The sequence below is a fragment of the Pseudophryne corroboree genome, assembly GCF_028390025.1.
Source record: "Pseudophryne corroboree isolate aPseCor3 chromosome 3 unlocalized genomic scaffold, aPseCor3.hap2 SUPER_3_unloc_7, whole genome shotgun sequence".
Classification (NCBI taxonomy): domain Eukaryota; kingdom Metazoa; phylum Chordata; class Amphibia; order Anura; family Myobatrachidae; genus Pseudophryne; species Pseudophryne corroboree.
Genome location: NW_026967563.1, coordinates 548,397 through 565,757, shown reverse-complemented (window position 1 = coordinate 565,757; position 17,361 = coordinate 548,397). Strand labels below are relative to the sequence as shown.

The 17,361-nt window shown below is 46.5% G+C and overlaps 2 protein-coding genes across 2 annotated transcripts in view; one reads left to right on the top strand and one right to left on the bottom strand.

Annotated features, from left to right (window-relative positions):
* Nucleotides 1-17,361, bottom strand: part of LOC134984605 (zinc finger protein 850-like) — a 207,107-nt gene that overhangs the window by 57,200 nt on the left and 132,546 nt on the right. The gene's annotated exons all lie outside the window — the stretch shown is intronic.
* LOC134984608 (zinc finger protein 850-like) lies at nucleotides 12,478-15,630 on the top strand (the record flags this gene model as incomplete). Its single annotated transcript, XM_063950154.1, has 1 exon — nucleotides 12,478-15,630. A coding segment is annotated over one exon (2,523 nt), but the record flags the coding sequence as incomplete, so codon positions are not given.

The window sequence follows — 17,361 nt, the reverse complement described above, 5'->3', positions numbered from 1 at the left end:
TGGTTTCAGCGTTTCACATGAACCAGCCTATTGTGGTACCTGCGGCTACTAGGGACTTGGAGGACTCCAAGTTGCTGGACGTAGTCAGGGCCCTGAAAATATATGTTTCCAGGACGGCTGGAGTCAGGAAATCTGACTCGCTGTTTATCCTGTATTCACCCAACAAGCTGGGTGCTCCTGCTTCTAAGCAGACTATTGCTCGTTGGATTTGTAGTACAATTCAGCTTGCACATTCTGTGGCAGGCCTGCCACAGCCAAAATCTGTAAATGCCCACTCCACAAGGAAGGTGGGCTCGTCTTGGGCGGCTGCCCGAGGGGTCTCGGCTTTACAACTTTGCCGAGCAGCTACGTGATCAGGGGCAAACACGTTTGCTAAATTCTACAAATTTGATACCCTGGCTGAGGAGGACCTGGAGTTCTCTCATTCGGTGCTGCAGAGTCATCCGCACTCTCCCGCCCGTTTGGGAGCTTTGGTATAATCCCCATGGTCCTTACGGAGTCCCAGCATCCACTTAGGACGTCAGAGAAAATAAGAATTTACTCACCGGTAATTCTATTTCTCGTAGTCCGTAGTGGATGCTGGGCGCCCATCCCAAGTGCGGATTGTCTGCAATACTTGTACATAGTTATTGTTACAAAAATCGGGTTATTATTGTTGTGAGCCATCTTTTCAGAGGCTCCTAAGTTTATCATACTGTTAACTGGGTTCAGATCACAAGTTGTACGGTGTGATTGGTGTGGCTGGTATGAGTCTTACCCGGGATTGATAAATCCTTCCTTATTGTGTACGCTCGTCCGGGCACAGTATCCTAACTGAGGCTTGGAGGAGGGTCATAGGGGGAGGAGCCAGTGCACACCAGGTAGTACTAAAGCTTTTAACTTTGTGCCCAGTCTCCTGCGGAGCCGCTATTCCCCATGGTCCTTACGGAGTCCCAGCATCCACTACGGACTACGAGAAATAGAATTACCGGTGAGTAAATTCTTATTTTTACTATAAATACGAAGCCTGTGATAACATCACCTATTTCTGATGCTATGTTTGAACACGCCTGGAAAATCCCAGCCACATAAGTCCTGATTCTTAAGGGTATTTTCATGGCTTAGCCGTGTCCTGAAAAGGATAAGACATATTGGGAGATTTCTCCTGTGGTGCACACCGCTGTGTCCAGATTATCAGATTACTATTACCTGACCCGTCCCCGGTTCAGCATCACTGAAAGAACAGGCTGGCCGCATACTTGAGCCTACACTCCCATTTATATACTCGGCCAGTAAAACTGTCTACAGGCCACCTATTGTGGGTGCATGGGTTTCCAGTACTATTGGAAAGTATGCAGTATAAATGTTCGATTGGTAGGGATGCTCTTTTCTCGACCCTAGGGGCGGGATAACGGTAAGATCCCGAGGTCCCCGCCTTTTTTTCGGGAAAGGAGGGGCAGGAACAGAATACGACATCTGTTCCACCTACTATTTTCGCATGACGCTATCCCCTGGAAGTCCACTCAGGTGGGAGACAGGGATCCGCTACGGCTATGCATTACCTACGGTCGCAAGTCAATGAGTTAACTGGCTCCCACCTGGTGGAATTATCGAAAGAAATTTGGAAACTAAATCTCTGATTTCTCTGACGTCCTAGTGGATGCTGGGGACTCCGTAAGGACTATGGGGAATAGACGGCTCCGCAGGAGACTGGGCACATCTAAAGAAAGATTTAGGACTATCTGGTGTGCACTGGCTCCTCCCCCTATGACCCTCCTCCAAGCCTCAGTTAGATTTCTGTGCCCGGCTGAGCTGGATGCACACTAGGGGCTCTCCTGAGCTCCTAGAAAGAAAGTATAGTTTTAGGTTTTTTATTTTACAGTGAGACCTGCTGGCAACAGGCTCACTGCACCGAGGGACTGAGGGGAGAAGAAGCGAACCTACCTAAGTGATGGTAGCTTGGGCTTCTTAGGCTACTGGACACCATTAGCTCCAGAGGGATCGCACACAGGACCCGACCTCGTCGTCCGGAGCCGCGCCACCGTCCCCCTTACAGAGCCAGAAGCAAGAAAGTCCGGAAAATCGGCGGCTGAAGACTTCTGTCTTCTCCAAGGTAGCGCACAGCACTGCAGCTGTGCGCCATTGCTCCTCATGCACACCACACACTGCGGTCACTGATGGGTGCAGGGCGCTGGGGGGGGGGGGGGGGGGGGGCGCCCTGAGCAGCAATAAATAGCACCTTGGCCTGCAAACTGACACCATATATAACCCCAGGGGCTATATAGGTGTTAATTAACCCCTGCCAGAATTCTTAAAATAGCGGGAGAAAGCCAGCCGAAAAAAGGGCGGAGCCATCTCCCTCAGCACACCGGCGCCATTTTCCCTCACAGCTCCGCTGGAAGGATCGCTCCCTGGCTCTCCCCTGCAGTCCTGCACTACGGAAAGGGTAAAAAAAGAGGGGGGGGCACAAATTTAGGCGCAGTATAAATATATATATGCAGCTATAAGGGAAAACACTCTTTATAGGTGATATCCCTGTGATATATATAGCACTCTGGTGTGTGCTGGCATACTCTCCCTCTGTCTCCCCAAAGGGCTTTGTGGGGTCCTGTCCTCTGTCAGAGCATTCCCTGTGTGTGTGCTGTGTGTCGGTACTGCTGTGTCGACATGTATGATGAGGAAAATGATGTGGAGGCGGAGCAAATGCCTGTGAATGTGATGTCACCCCCTGTGGGGTCGACACCTGTGTGGATGGACTTATGGAAGGAATTACGTGACAGTGTCAACTCCTTACATAAAAGGTTTGACGACATAGGACAGCCGGCTACTCAGCTTGTGCTTGTTCCAGCGTCTCAAATGTCATCAGGAGCTTTAAAACGCCCGCTACCTCAGATGACAGACACAGATGTCGACACGGATACCGACTCCAGTGTCGATGACGATGAGACTAGTGTACCCTCCAATAGGTCCACCCGTTACATGATTGAGGCAATGAAAAATGTATTACACATTTCTGATAATACAGAAAAAAGAGTATTATGTTTGGTGAGAAAAAACTACCTGTAGTTTTTCCTGCATCTGAGGAATTAAATGAGGTGTGTGAGGAAGCGTGGACTTCCCCAGTTAAGAAATTGATCATTTCTAAACGGTTATTGGCAGCGTACCCTTTCCCGCCAGAGGATAGGTCACGTTGGGAAACACCCCCTAGGGTAGATAAAGCGCTGACACGTTTATCAAAAAAGGTGGCACTACCGTCTCCGGATACGGCCGCCCTAAAGGAACCTGCTGATAGAAAGCAGGAAGCTACCCTTAAAGCTATATACACACACACGGGCATTATATTGAGACCAGCTATTGCATCGGCTTGGATGTGCAGTGCTGCTGCTGCGTGGTCAGATTCCCTGTTGGATAATATTGATACTATGGATAGGGACAATATTTTGCTGACGATAGAGCATATAAAAGACGCCATTTTATACATGCGTGATGCACAGAGGGATATTTGCCGGCTGGCATCAAAAATAAGCGCTATGTCCATTGCTGCCAGAAGGGGGTTATGGACACGGCAATGGTCAGGCGATGCCGACTCGAAACGGCACATGGAAGTTTTGCCCTATAAGGGGGTGGAACTGTTTGGGGATAGTCTTTCAGACCTCGTTTCCACAGCTACTGCTGGGAAATCGACTTTTTTGCCACAGTCTACCCCACAGCAAAAGAAAGCACCGTATTATCGGGTACAGTCCTTTCGGCCCCAGAAAAGCAATAGGGCTAGAGGCTCATCCTTTCTGCCGAGAGGCAAAGGTAGAGGGAAAAAGCTGCAGCACACAGCTAGTTCCCAAGAGCAGAAGTCCTCCCCTGCGTCCGGTAAGTCCACAGCATGACGCTGGGGCTGCTCAGGCAGATCCGGGTACGGTGGGGGCCCGTCTCAGGAATTTCAGCGCACAGTGGGCTCTCTCACAGGTGGATCCCTGGGTCCTTCAAGTAGTATCTCAGGGGTACAGGCTGGAATTCGAGACGTGTCCCCCCCCCCCCCCCCGCCGTTTCCTAAAATCTGCCTTACCGGCAACTCCCTCTGCCAGGGAGGCAGTGTTGGTGGCTATTCAAAAACTGTATTCACAGCAACTGATTGTCAAGGTACCCCTCCTTCAACAAGGAAAGGGTTACTATTCCACAATGTTTGTAGTACCGAAACCGGACGGTTCGGTGAGACCCATCTTAAATTTAAAATCCTTGAACACTTATATCAAAAGGTTCAAGTTCAAGATGGAATCGCTCAGGGCGGTTATTGCGAGCCTGGACGAGGGGGATTACAGGGTCTCCCTGGACATCAAGGATGCGTACCTGCATGTCCCCATTTACCCTCACCAGGAGTACCTCAGATTTGTGGTACAGGACTGTCACTATCCGTTCCAGACGCTGCCGTTTGGGTTATCTACGGCACCAAGGGTCTTTACCAAGGTAATGGCCGAAATTATGATACTCCTTCGCAAGAAGGGAGTTTTAATTATCCCGTACTTGGACGATCTCCTGATAAAGGCGAGGTCCAGGGAACAGTTGGTAGTGGGGGTAGCACTTTCTCGGGAAGTGCTACAACAGCACGGCTGGATTCTCAATATTCCAAAGTCACAGCTGGTCCCGACGACACTTCTTCTGTTTCTGGGAATGATTCTGGACACAGACCAGAAAAAAGTGTTTCTTCCAGTGGAAAAAGCCGAGGAGTTGTCATCTCTAGTCAGAAACCTCCTAAAGCCAGGACAGGTGTCGGTACATCAATGCACACGAGTCCTGGGAAAAATGGTAGCTTCATACGAAGCAATTCCATTCGGAAGGTTCCACGGAAGGATTTTCCAGTGGGACCTGTTGGACAAATGGTCCGGGTCCCATCTCCAGATGCAGCAGCGGATAACCCTGTCGGCAAGGACCAGGGTGTCGCTGCTGTGGTGGCTACAGAGGGCTCATCTACTAGAGGGCCGCAGATTCGGAATACAGGACTGGGTCCTGGTGACCACGGATGCCAGCCTTCGGGGCTGGGGGGCAGTCACACAGGGAAGAAATTTCCAAGGACTGTGGTCAACCATTTACAATGCCCTAAGCCAAGCAAGACCCCTGCTTCAGAACCAGCCGGTACTGATCCAATCAGACAACATCACGGCGGTCGCCCATGTAAACAGACAGGGCGGCACAAGAAGCAGGAGGGCAATGGCAGAAGCCTCAAGGATTCTCCGATGGGCGGAAAATCACGTGTTAGCACTGACAGCAGTGTTCATTCCCGGGAGTGGACAACTGGGAAGCAGACTTCCTCAGCAGGCACGACCTCCACCCAGGAGAATGGGGACTTCATCCAGAAGTCTTCCAAATGCTGGTAAACCGTTGGGAAAGACCACAGGTGGACATGATGGCGTCCTGCCTCAACAAAAAGCAAAAAAGATATTGCGCCAGGTCAAGGGACCCTCAGGCGATCGCTGTGGACGCTCTAGTAACACCGTGGGTGTACCAGTCGGTTTATGTGTTTCCTCCTCTGCCTCTCATTCCCAAGATACTGAGAATAACACGAAGGCGAGGAGTGAAAACTATACTCGTGGTTCCGGATTGGCCAAGAAGAGCTTGGTACCCGGAACTTCAAGAGATGCTTTCAGAGGACCCATGGCCTCTACTGCTATGGCGGGACCTGCTGCAGCAGGGGCCCTGCCTGTTCCAAGACTTACCGCAGCTGCATTTGATGGCATGGCGGTTGAACACCGGATCCTGAAGGAAAAAGGCATTCCGGAGGAAGTCATCCCTACCCTGATCAAGGCCAGGAAGGATGTTACTGCAAAACATTATCACCGCATTTGGCGGAAATATGTTGCTTGGTGTGAGGCCAGAAAGGCCCCAACGGAGGAATTTCAACTGGGTCGATTCCTGCATTTCCTGCAAGCAGGGGTGACGTTGGGCCTCAAATTGGGGTCCATTAAGTTCCAGATTTCGGCTCTGTCGATTTTCTTCCAGAAAGAACTGGCTTCACTGCCTGAAGTTCAGACTTTTGTCAAAGGAGTTCTGCATATTCAGCCTCCTTTTGTGCCCCCGGTGGCACCTTGGGATCTCAATGTGGTTTTGGAATTCCTGAAATCACATTGGTTTGAGCCACTTAAGACTGTGGATTTAAAATATCTCACGTGGAAAGTGGTCATGCTGTTGGCCCTGGCTTCGGCCAGGCGTGTATCAGAGTTGGCGGCTTTGTCTTGTAAAAGCCCTTATCTGATTTTTCATATGGATAGGGCAGAGTTCAGGACTCGTCCTCAGTTTCTCCCGAAGGTGGTATCAGCTTTTCACTTGAACCAACTTATTGTGGTGCCTGCGGCTAATAGGGACTTGGAGGATTCCAAGTTACTGGATGTAGTCAGGGCCCTGAAAATGTATGTTTCCAGGACGGCTGGAGTCAGGAAAACTGACTCGCTGTTTATCCTGTATGCGCCCAAAAAGCTGGGTGCTCCTGCTTCTAAGCAGACTATCGCGCGCTGGATTTGTAGCACTATTCAGCTGGCGCATTCTGCTGTGGGATTACCGCAGCCTAAATCTGTAAAAGCCCATTCCACAAGGAAGGTGGGCTCATCTTGGGCGGCTGCCCGAGGGGTCTCGGCTTTACAACTTTGCCGAGCTGCTACTTGGTCACGGGTAAACACGTTTGCAAAATTCTACAAATTTGATACCCTGGCTGAGGAGGACCTGGAGTTCTCTCATTCGGTGCTGCAGAGTCATCCGCACTCTCCCGCCCGTTTGGGAGCTTTGGTATATTCCCCATGGTCCTTACGGAGTCCCCAGCATCCACTTAGGACGTCAGAGAAAATAAGATTTTACTCACCGGTAATTCTATTTCTCGTAGTCCGTAGTGGATGCTGGGCGCCCATCCCAAGTGCGGATTGTCTGCAGTACTTGTAAATAGTTACTTTTACTCAAATCGGGTTGTTATTGTGAGCCATCTGTTCAGAGGCTCCGTTGTTATCATACTGTTAACCGGGGTTCCTATCACGAGTTATATGATGTGATTGGTGTGGCTGGTATGAGTCTTACCCGGGATTCAAAATCCTTCCTTATTGTGTTCGCTCTTCCGGGCACAGTGTCCTAACTGAGGCTTGGAGGAGGGTCATAGGGGGAGGAGCCAGTGCACACCAGATAGTCCTAAATCTTTCTTTAGATGTGCCCAGTCTCCTACGGAGCCGTCTATTCCCCATGGTCCTTACGGAGTCCCCAGCATCCACTACGGACTACGAGAAATAGAATTACCGGTGAGTAAATTCTTATTTTCCATTTGGAAAGGCAGTCTCTACGACTGGCGGGGCTAGGCCCGCTTCCCACTTGACCTCTGCTTCATACCTACATATGGTTGGCAATGCGGCACTGTTATATCAGTTCTGGAGGTTCTTAGGCCTCTCGTTGTTGCAGAGGGTCCTTGTCCAGATGTTCACATCTTCCCTAATCCCGTAATATCTCACAGCACTGCTGTGGCGTAATTTAATGATTCCAGAACAAGTTCTTCTAGCGAAATCTCTAGGACAAGTGTTCAAAGCTCATCTTGGGATGTAACAGTGAGTACGCCGTTGAGCTTCCACCTAGATTTCATTCCCTGAAAAGGGGTAAAATGGTTCCATCTACTCGAGGAACGCAGGTTCAGAAGTCGTACCTGGATCCTCCTCTCTCAGGAGAAAGTTTGACAGACATTCGCGCAAGGGGAGAACTTCCACGACTTGTCTGACTTCTTCGCACAAGCATTCTGTAACGAAGGTCGGACTGACATAGTTTACGTCAAAAAACTAAAACATTTGGTACGTTCCTCTGTAGGGTGGAACGAATGTTTTATCTCAAAATAAAGTTTTGAACACTGGGTTCCAGAACAAACCCACATTCAGTGGCAGTCAGCCCTCTGTTGGTTCCAGGGGCGTTTAGTCAGTGGAGGTGTTCTCTCCAGTTACACTTAATGGAACATAAAATCTGGCGTCCCTCATTGCCCTGGGATGGCCAAGGAGAGCTTGTTTTCAGGCTCTCAGGTTACTTCCTAAGGTTCGAAGGCTCCCGCATCGTCAAAAGGACCTGCGTCTGAAGGGGCCAGTTCTTAATAAACACTTACCGCATATCAGTTTGATGATATGGAAGTTGTGCGGCTGATATTAGCTCGGAATGGTATTCCGAGCAAAGTCATCCCTATGCTATTCAGGCAGAGGATGGAGTCACGTCAAGACTTTACCATGGTTTGTCACAACTGAGGGCTGGTGACCGTGACTGGGAGCCTCAGTTGTAGCGGCTGACAGGTACTTGAATTTAGGAGGAGCTGTGGGACTCCTGGACATACGTAGAAGTTGTATAACAAATGCCCTAAGGCGTGACCACGACAACAGGAATATCTTTAAATGCTTTTATTAAACGAAAAGTCAGATACTGTGCAACCAAACAAAAACAGTAACAAGAGAGTCTCTGAAATATTACTGGTTGTGACCAGTAATCTGAAGTATAAGTGGTATGCACAATTGTACTTAGAAGCACAGGTGAAGCATAAAGTGATGCTGGGGTTCGTTGGTAATCTTTGAGTGAAGCTGGGGTTCGCAGATAGAAATGCACTATTGTACTTAGAAGCACAGGTGAAGCATGATGTGATGCTGGGGATCGCTGGAGAGCTGTAGAAGAAGCTGGAGAATGGCTGCTGGAAAGCCGGAGTTCAGACACAGGTGAATCAGGGTAGACTGTAGAGGGTTAATCACTGGAGTGTCGGGTTACACTGCAGAGTGTAATCACCAGGAAGTCAGGCTGTACCGCAGAGAAAGTCCATAGGAGAACTGCACACTGGAATCACTGAAGACAATTGAAGCACTGACATCCTTCAATGCTGGGACAGGCTATTTAAACCCACAGGTTAGCAGGGATTGGTGGGCAATTAGGCTCCAGCACTTGTCAGCACCGTGGATAGGAGAAACAATGTCATGTGACTGAAGTCCAACATGGCTGCGCCCATGAACACACACAGAAGGGGAATAAACTACTATAGGAAATGTGTAACAATGGCGATAAAGGCCGCAGTAGCAGAATCACATGCACCCAGACGCGCACAGCGGCCACAGGGACAGTCTCGGGAGGCATTTGGAAGGTAAATACTAATAAGGAATTACCTGGATCGTGACATGGTTATTGGAGAAAAGATGTCTTGGTGTACGTCCAAGAAACTTCCTTTAGTGGGGTTCCACGTAGGTCTTTTCCTTCTCTTTCCACAGTCCCGTGTGGTTGTGGGCCTATGATTAGGCTTGCTCAAGGTCCAGTTTTCGGCCTTGTTTGTTTTTTCTTCCGGAAACCATTGGCTGCGTTTCCTGCGGTGCAGACGTTCTTGAAAGGGGTTCTGCGGATACAGCCTCCTTTTTTTTTTTTTGTGTGCCTCCTACGGAGCCATAGGATGTTTCTGTTATGTTACAAGTCCTGCATTCAGATTCATTGAACCTTTATGAGAGGCAGAATTTCAGTTTCTTACATGAAAGCTGATCACTTTGTTAGCATTGGCATCCGCAAGGCGGGTGTTGGAATGTTGGGCCTTATCCCACAAGAGCCCTCTTTGTTTTTTCATGAGTTTTGAGTTGCGCTAAGGACGCGTCAACAATTCCTTCCTAGGGTTGTGTCGGTTTCTCATATCAACCAACCTGTTGTGGTGTCAGTGGCTACTGACATTTCTACTTCAGTAAGTCCTTGGACGTGGTCCGGGCTTTGAAGGTATACGTGACGAGGACTGCTCCTCTTATAAAGTCGGAAGCATTTTTTGTACTTCATGATACCGATTAAAATTGGGTGTGCTGCTTCTAAGCAGACTCTTTCTCGCTGGATCGAATGTACTATTCAGCATGTTTTCTGCGGCAGGTTTGCCGGAACCTAAATCGGTAAAGCATCACTCTACTCGTATAGTGGGCTCTTCCTGGACATCTGCCCGAGGTGTCTCCGCACTTCAAATTTCCTGAGCAGCTACGTGAGCAGGATCAAACGCATTTGCTAAGTTCTACAAGTTTGATACTTTGGCCTCTGATGACCTCCAGTTGGGTCAATTAGTTTGCAGGGTACATCAGCACTTTCCCTCCCCTAGTGGGAGCTTTGGTATAGGCTCCATGGTCTTTGATGCATCCCCAACATCCTCTAGGACATAAGAGAAAATAGGATTTTAATATACCTACCGGTAAATCCTTTTCTCGTAGTCCATAGAGGATGTTGGGCGCCCGCCCAGTGCTGATGTTTTCCTGCACGGTTGTTACTTGTTCAGTAATGGCAGCATTTGTTGCCACTCTTTGGTCATGTATACTGACATGTTTTCATTGAGTTACATGTGGTTGCATATTATAAATTCAGTGTGATTTGGTGAAATCTCACCACACAGTTTTGTAGTATCCTCTCTCGAGGTTGTCCATCTCCTCAGGCACAGTTCCTAAAATTAGGTCTGGAGGAGTGGCATAGAGGGAGCAGCCAACCCACACCTTTCAAATTTTATAGTACCCAAGGCTCCACAGGACCTATCTATACCCCATGGTCTTTGATGCATCCCCAACATCCTCTACGGACTACGAAATAAGGATTTACCGGTAGGTATATTAAAATCCTATTATTATTGCGCAAGCAGGACAGCACTTTCTCTTCTTTGCTGTTTTATTATTGCAAAACCCATGTCACCTATAGTAATCCCACATGAGCGTTCATGTCACCTCTAGTAATCCCATATGAGCGCCCATGTCACCTCTAGTAATCCCACATGAGTGTCCATGTAACCTCTAGTAATCCCACATGAGCGTCCGTGTCACCTCTAGAAATCCCACATGAGCGTCCATGTCACCTCTAGTAATCCCACATGAGCGTCCATGTCACCTCTAGTAATCCCACATGAGCGTCCATGTCACCTCTAGTAATCCCACATGAGCGTCCATGTCACCTCTAGTAAACCTACGAGCGTCCATGTCACCTCTAGTAATCCCACATGAGCGTCCATGTCACCTCTAGTAATCCCACATGAGCGTCCATGTCACCTCTAGTAATCCCACATGAGCGTCCGTGTCACCTCTAGTAATCCCACATGAGCGCCCGTGTCACCTCTAGTAATCCCACGAGCGCCCGTGTCACCTCTAGTAATCCCACATGAGCGTCCATGTAACCTCTAGTAATCCCACATGAGCGTCCATGTCATAGAAACATAGAATTTGACGGCGGATAAGAACCACTTGGCCCATCTAGTCTGCCCCCCCCTTTTTTTTTTTTACATTCTTTTTATCTCTAACCTTATTTGATCCTTATTTCTTTGTAAGGATATCCTTATGTCTATCCCATGCGTGTTTAATTTGCTCTAATGTTTTAGCCTTTACCACCTCCGATGGGAGGCTATTCCACTTGTCCACTACCCTTTCTATGAAGTAATTTTTCCGCAAATTTCCCCCTGAACCCCACCCCCCCCACTCCCGTATCAGTGCATGTCCCCGTGTTCTATTGCTTCTCTTCATTTGGAGAATGGACTTTGTTAAAACCCTTGATATATTTGAAAGTTTCTATCATGTTCCCCCTTTCCCTTCTCTGCTCCAAACTATACATATTGAGATTTCTTAGTCTTTCTGGGTATGTTTTGTAATGTAGGCCATGCACCATTTTAGTTGCCCTCCTTTGTACAGTTTCTAATGTATTAATATCCTTTTGAAGATATGGCCTCCAGAATTGAACACTGTATTCTAGATGAGGCCATACCAATGACCTATACAGTGGCATTATTACTTCTTTCTTTCTGCTGCTGATTCCTCTCCCAATGCAGCCAAGCATCTGACTAGCCTTCCTCATTGCTTTGTTACATTGCTTACCTGCCTATAAGTCATCTGAAATAGTGACTCCTAGATCCCTTTCCTCCTCAGTAGTTTCCAGTATAGTGCCATTACTACTATATTTAGCCTTTGGATTTTTGAGACCCAAGTGCATGATTTTGCATTTGTCACCTAAATTACTCCCACATGAGCGTCCATGTCACATCTAGTAATCCCACATGAGCGTTCAGTGTTGATCAAGCTCCAGTCTAAGCATCCTAGCTTTTTTTGTTTTTTAATAAACATAAACGCAATGATTTCAGGAAAAAATGTCAGTTTATAGAATTATATATTGTGTCCTGTAACACCCTGGGTCTTGTCTATTCATTTTATATATTAATGTATTTTATTTCCAGCAGATGGACACACAAGCAGGAACATCTCAGAAGGACATCTAATGTTATCCCTGGATTCTGAAATAACCGATAACGACAGTAGACAGGATTCTCCAGGAGCTAACCCCATTACCCCAATTATACATCCAGCTCTATCAGCTGATCCCTCTGATACTGGGAAATGTTCTCCTGATCACTCTGATATTGGTGCATCTGTTACAGCTCTGACAGTAAATACAGTGTTTCCCTGTTCTATAGATGCCAAATGTTTTACACAGAACACAAAGCGTATTACCAATCAGCCAGCTAAGGCAGGTGAGAGGCCATTTCCATGTTCTGAGTGTATGAAATGTTTTGCACAGAAATCAGCTCTTGTTATACATCAGAGAAGTCACACAGGTGAGAAGCCATATTCCTGTTCTGAGTGTGGGAAATGTTTTGCACATAGCTCACATTTTGTTATTCATCAGCATGCTCACACAGGTGAGATGCCATTTTCCTGTTCTGAGTGTGGGAAATGTTTTCCACGGAAATCACATCTTGTTAATCATCAGAGAAGTCACACAGGTGAGAAGCCATATTCCTGTTCTGAGTGTGGGAAATGTTTTGCACTGAAATCAAATCTTGTCACACATCAGAGAAGTCACACAGGTGAGAAGCCATATTCCTGTTTTGAGTGTAGGAAATGTTTCACACATAAATCAGCTCTTGTTACACATCAGAGAAGTCATACAGGTGAGAAGCCGTATTCCTGTTCTGCGTGTAAGAAATGTTTTGCACGGAAATCACATCTTGTTTTACATCAGAGAAGTCACACAGGTGAGAAGCCATATTCCTGTTCTGAGTGTGGGAAATGTTTTGCACAGAAATCAAATCTTGTCACACATCAGAGTAGTCACACAGGTGAGAAGCCATATTCCTGTTTTGAGTGTAGGAAATGTTTCACACAGAAATCAGCTCTTGTTATACATCAGAGAAGTCACACAGGTGAGAAGCCATTTTCCTGTTCTGAGTGTGGGAAATGTTTTGTACGGAAATTAAATCTTGTTTTACATCAGAGAAGTCACGCAGGTGAGAAGCCATTTTCCTGTTCTGAGTGTGGGAAATGTTTTGTACGGAAATCAAATCTTGTTTTACATCAGAGAAGTCACACAGGTGAGAAGCCATTTTACTGTTCTGAGTGTGGGAAATGTTTTGCACAGAAATCACATCTTGTTTTACATCAGAGAAGTCACACAGGTGAGAAGCCATTTTCCTGTTCTGAGTGTGGGAAATGTTTTGTACGGAAATCAGATCTTGTTTTACATCAGAGAAGTCACACAGGTGAGAAGCCATTTTCCTGTTCTGAGTGTGGGAAATGTTTTGTACGGAAATCAGATCTTGTTTTACATCAGAGAAGTCACACAGGTGAGAAGCCATTTTCCTGTTCTGAGTGTGGGAAATGTTTTGTACGGAAATCAGATCTTGTCACACATCAGAGAAGTCACACAGGTGAGAAGCCATATTCCTGTTTTGAGTGTAGGAAATGTTTCACACAGAAATTAGCTCTTGTTATACATCAGAGAAGTCACACAGGTGAGAAGCCATTTTCCTGTTCTGAGTGTGGGAAATGTTTTGTACGGAAATCAGATCTTGTTTTACATCGGAGAAGTCACACAGGTGAGAAGCCATTTTCCTGTTTTGAGTGTAGGAAATGTTTCACACATAAATCAGCTCTTGTTACACATCAGAGAAGTCATACAGGTGAGAAGCCGTATTCCTGTTCTGCGTGTAAGAAATGTTTTGCACGGAAATCACATCTTGTTTTACATCAGAGAAGTCACACAGGTGAGAAGCCATATTCCTGTTCTGAGTGTGGGAAATGTTTTGCACAGAAATCAAATCTTGTCACACATCAGAGTAGTCACACAGGTGAGAAGCCATATTCCTGTTTTGAGTGTAGGAAATGTTTCACACAGAAATCAGCTCTTGTTATACATCAGAGAAGTCACACAGGTGAGAAGCCATTTTCCTGTTCTGAGTGTGGGAAATGTTTTGTACGGAAATCAAATCTTGTTTTACATCAGAGAAGTCACACAGGTGAGAAGCCATTTTACTGTTCTGAGTGTGGGAAATGTTTTGTACGGAAATCAAATCTTGTTTTACATCAGAGAAGTCACACAGGTGAGAAGCCATTTTACTGTTCTGAGTGTGGGAAATGTTTTGCACAGAAATCACATCTTGTTTTACATCAGAGAAGTCACACAGGTGAGAAGCCATTTTCCTGTTCTGAGTGTGGGAAATGTTTTGTACGGAAATCAGATCTTGTTTTACATCAGAGAAGTCACACAGGTGAGAAGCCATTTTCCTGTTCTGAGTGTGGGAAATGTTTTGTACGGAAATCAGATCTTGTTTTACATCAGAGAAGTCACACAGGTGAGAAGCCATTTTCCTGTTCTGAGTGTGGGAAATGTTTTGTACGGAAATCAGATCTTGTCACACATCAGAGAAGTCACACAGGTGAGAAGCCATATTCCTGTTTTGAGTGTAGGAAATGTTTCACACAGAAATTAGCTCTTGTTATACATCAGAGAAGTCACACAGGTGAGAAGCCATTTTCCTGTTCTGAGTGTGGGAAATGTTTTGTACGGAAATCAGATCTTGTTTTACATCGGAGAAGTCACACAGGTGAGAAGCCATTTTCCTGTTCTGAGTGTGGGAAATGTTTTGTACGGAAATCAGATCTTGTCACACATCAGAGAAGTCACACAGGTGAGAAGCCATTTTCATGCTGTGAGAGAAATAAATCCGCTCTTGTTGAACATATTAGACATTACCCAAGTACGGAACCATTTCCATCTTCTGGAGTATAATTATCACTGTCGTCCAATGTTCCTCAAGGGTGAATCCTATCTCTTATGCTTTATAAAATATACATGCTACCACTGGGTGATATAATCAGACGTCATGGCCTGGTCTACCACTGCTATGCTGATTACCTGCTTTTTGCTCCATGTACTGAGAACCAAATACCAATCCTAGCTGAGCGCCAGGGGTGGATGATGCCAGTTGGCTGTGACTCAGTCTTTGTGAAACATAGTAGAAGCTTCCCAACAAAGGACAAGACTACAGCTTTACCAACCATCTGGATTTATGCTTTGGTGTTCAGAATTGCAAAATACTGAACATGTGCTGAATCTTTGTGTTGTCCTGGTATGTGGCTGACACAGACATCAGGTATCCACCACATACAAATCCACATTCTTCCATCTGTGGACCATAGACAGAATCAAGCACTTCATTCCCTCAGAAGTTCATAGACTACTGCAATGCCATCTACCTGGGTCACCCAGCAAAAGAATTACAGAGCTTGCAGCTAGTACAGAATGCAGCAGCCAAGCTGTTACCTAACCCGCCCGTTCCTGCCACATAACACCCATTCTCTACTCCCTTCACCGGCTGCCTGTAAGATGGAAAATCTATTTCATAATTGGCTAACTGACCTTCCCTCACAACATTACATGGTCCAAGGTACTAGAAGCAGCTTCTGCGTCCTTACTGCCCTGCTTACTTCTACATATGAAGGACTGTTACCAGCAGTACCAAGAATCTCCTGTCATTCATTTATGGGTTGAACTTTTAGCTTTGCAGTCCTGACCATGGAACTCACTGCCTTGCACAGTCCAAAAGACCACCACTCTAGAGACCTTCACAAGCAGACTGGTGACTGCTACTCACACTTTTCATTAATGTACCTCTATTTACTTCCTAAATAATACATCCCAAATGCTTAGGTCTTTTTTCTGCTGTTTATTTTGTATCTTGTTCTTTGTGTAAATGTGAATGTCTAATACCAGTTTCCACAATCTGTATTGCTGCACGACAATATGGCGGCCATTGGAACGTGTTTTCACTTCTAGTTTGCCTAACTTGTTGCAGACACTCATCTTGATAAGGAGTGTTGAGTGTTTTCTGATACAAGATCCTATCCATATATACCCTGTACATTACCATGTGCATTAGAGTCACCCGGGTTCCATCTGCGGTGGTTTGTTGTATGTTACATCTATATGGTGCAGATACTCCCCTGTATGATTTCATAATAAAAGCTTTTGTTTGCGTCTAATTATTACATTAAAGCTTTTATTTTTTTTATCTGTTTTATATTCCCGTCTGAGTAATTACGCCATAATGTCTAATCTCGGAGTGGACACCAGAAGAAACCTTTGTAAGTGTTCCATCATTCTGTTTCGTGTAAGCATACAGGTAAGTGATGGCACGGTGGTCACTGACAGTCACATTCAGGTGGTATAATGGAAGTGGGACTGTCTGGGCTTATTCTAGTCTACTGCAGAAATAAAAAAATCAGCCTTTATCCTGCTTAAAAAAAAATTAAAAAGCCCATAAATCAAGCTTGGTCGGTCAAGACAGAGGCCACATTAATTGTGGGCCATCATATAGGCTGAGGACCCATGCTTCTGGAATATATGGCATAACTCCCTCTTCGCCCACAAAACCTTCCCTTCACCATTCACAATGTCTACCATTGCCCCTTCAGAAGGGACACAACTTTCCTTTGCTTTTTCTACCTCCTCCTGTACAGAGCCCAGGACCACCTCCATGAACATTTCATGTTTATCTGGAGGCCTGGCATCTGGGAGGTTCATGGCCTGAGATGACCACAGAACCACTAGGTAGTGGGCAAGAAGAATCCACAGCCTCCTGAGGAACTGGAGAGTCCAAGGATCCACCCCACATGAGGCAGAGAAGGGTCAACCACAGGGTCTGGCTCACCAATTTCCTTCCTAAAAGCTGCTCTTTACCCAGTTTGGAACCTGTGGGCTCCCACTCCAATTTCCCTTGAGAGTCCTTACCCTCACTAATCCCCTCTGAACCTACCAGTTGCTTCCCCTTCCAACCACTCCTCCTTTTTAAGTTTTTCACCACCTGCTGTGTGAGTCCCATCCAACTACTCCATTCCTTGACTCATTGGTGTAGCAACCCCCTTCTCCCCCCACACCCCACTGCTACACTGCAGTTAAGCTGTGAGACTTGCTGCTAGCAGTACTCACTACTCAGCACACACACTCACATCATGATTACACAGCTGTGCCAGAGACTCTGTCTCACTGACAACCAGGACGAGACACTCCCAGAAAGGCATGTATGTATGAGTACGGAGAGAGTGGGCGCAGTGGGGCTGCATCACTGACACCCAGGACGAGACACTCCCA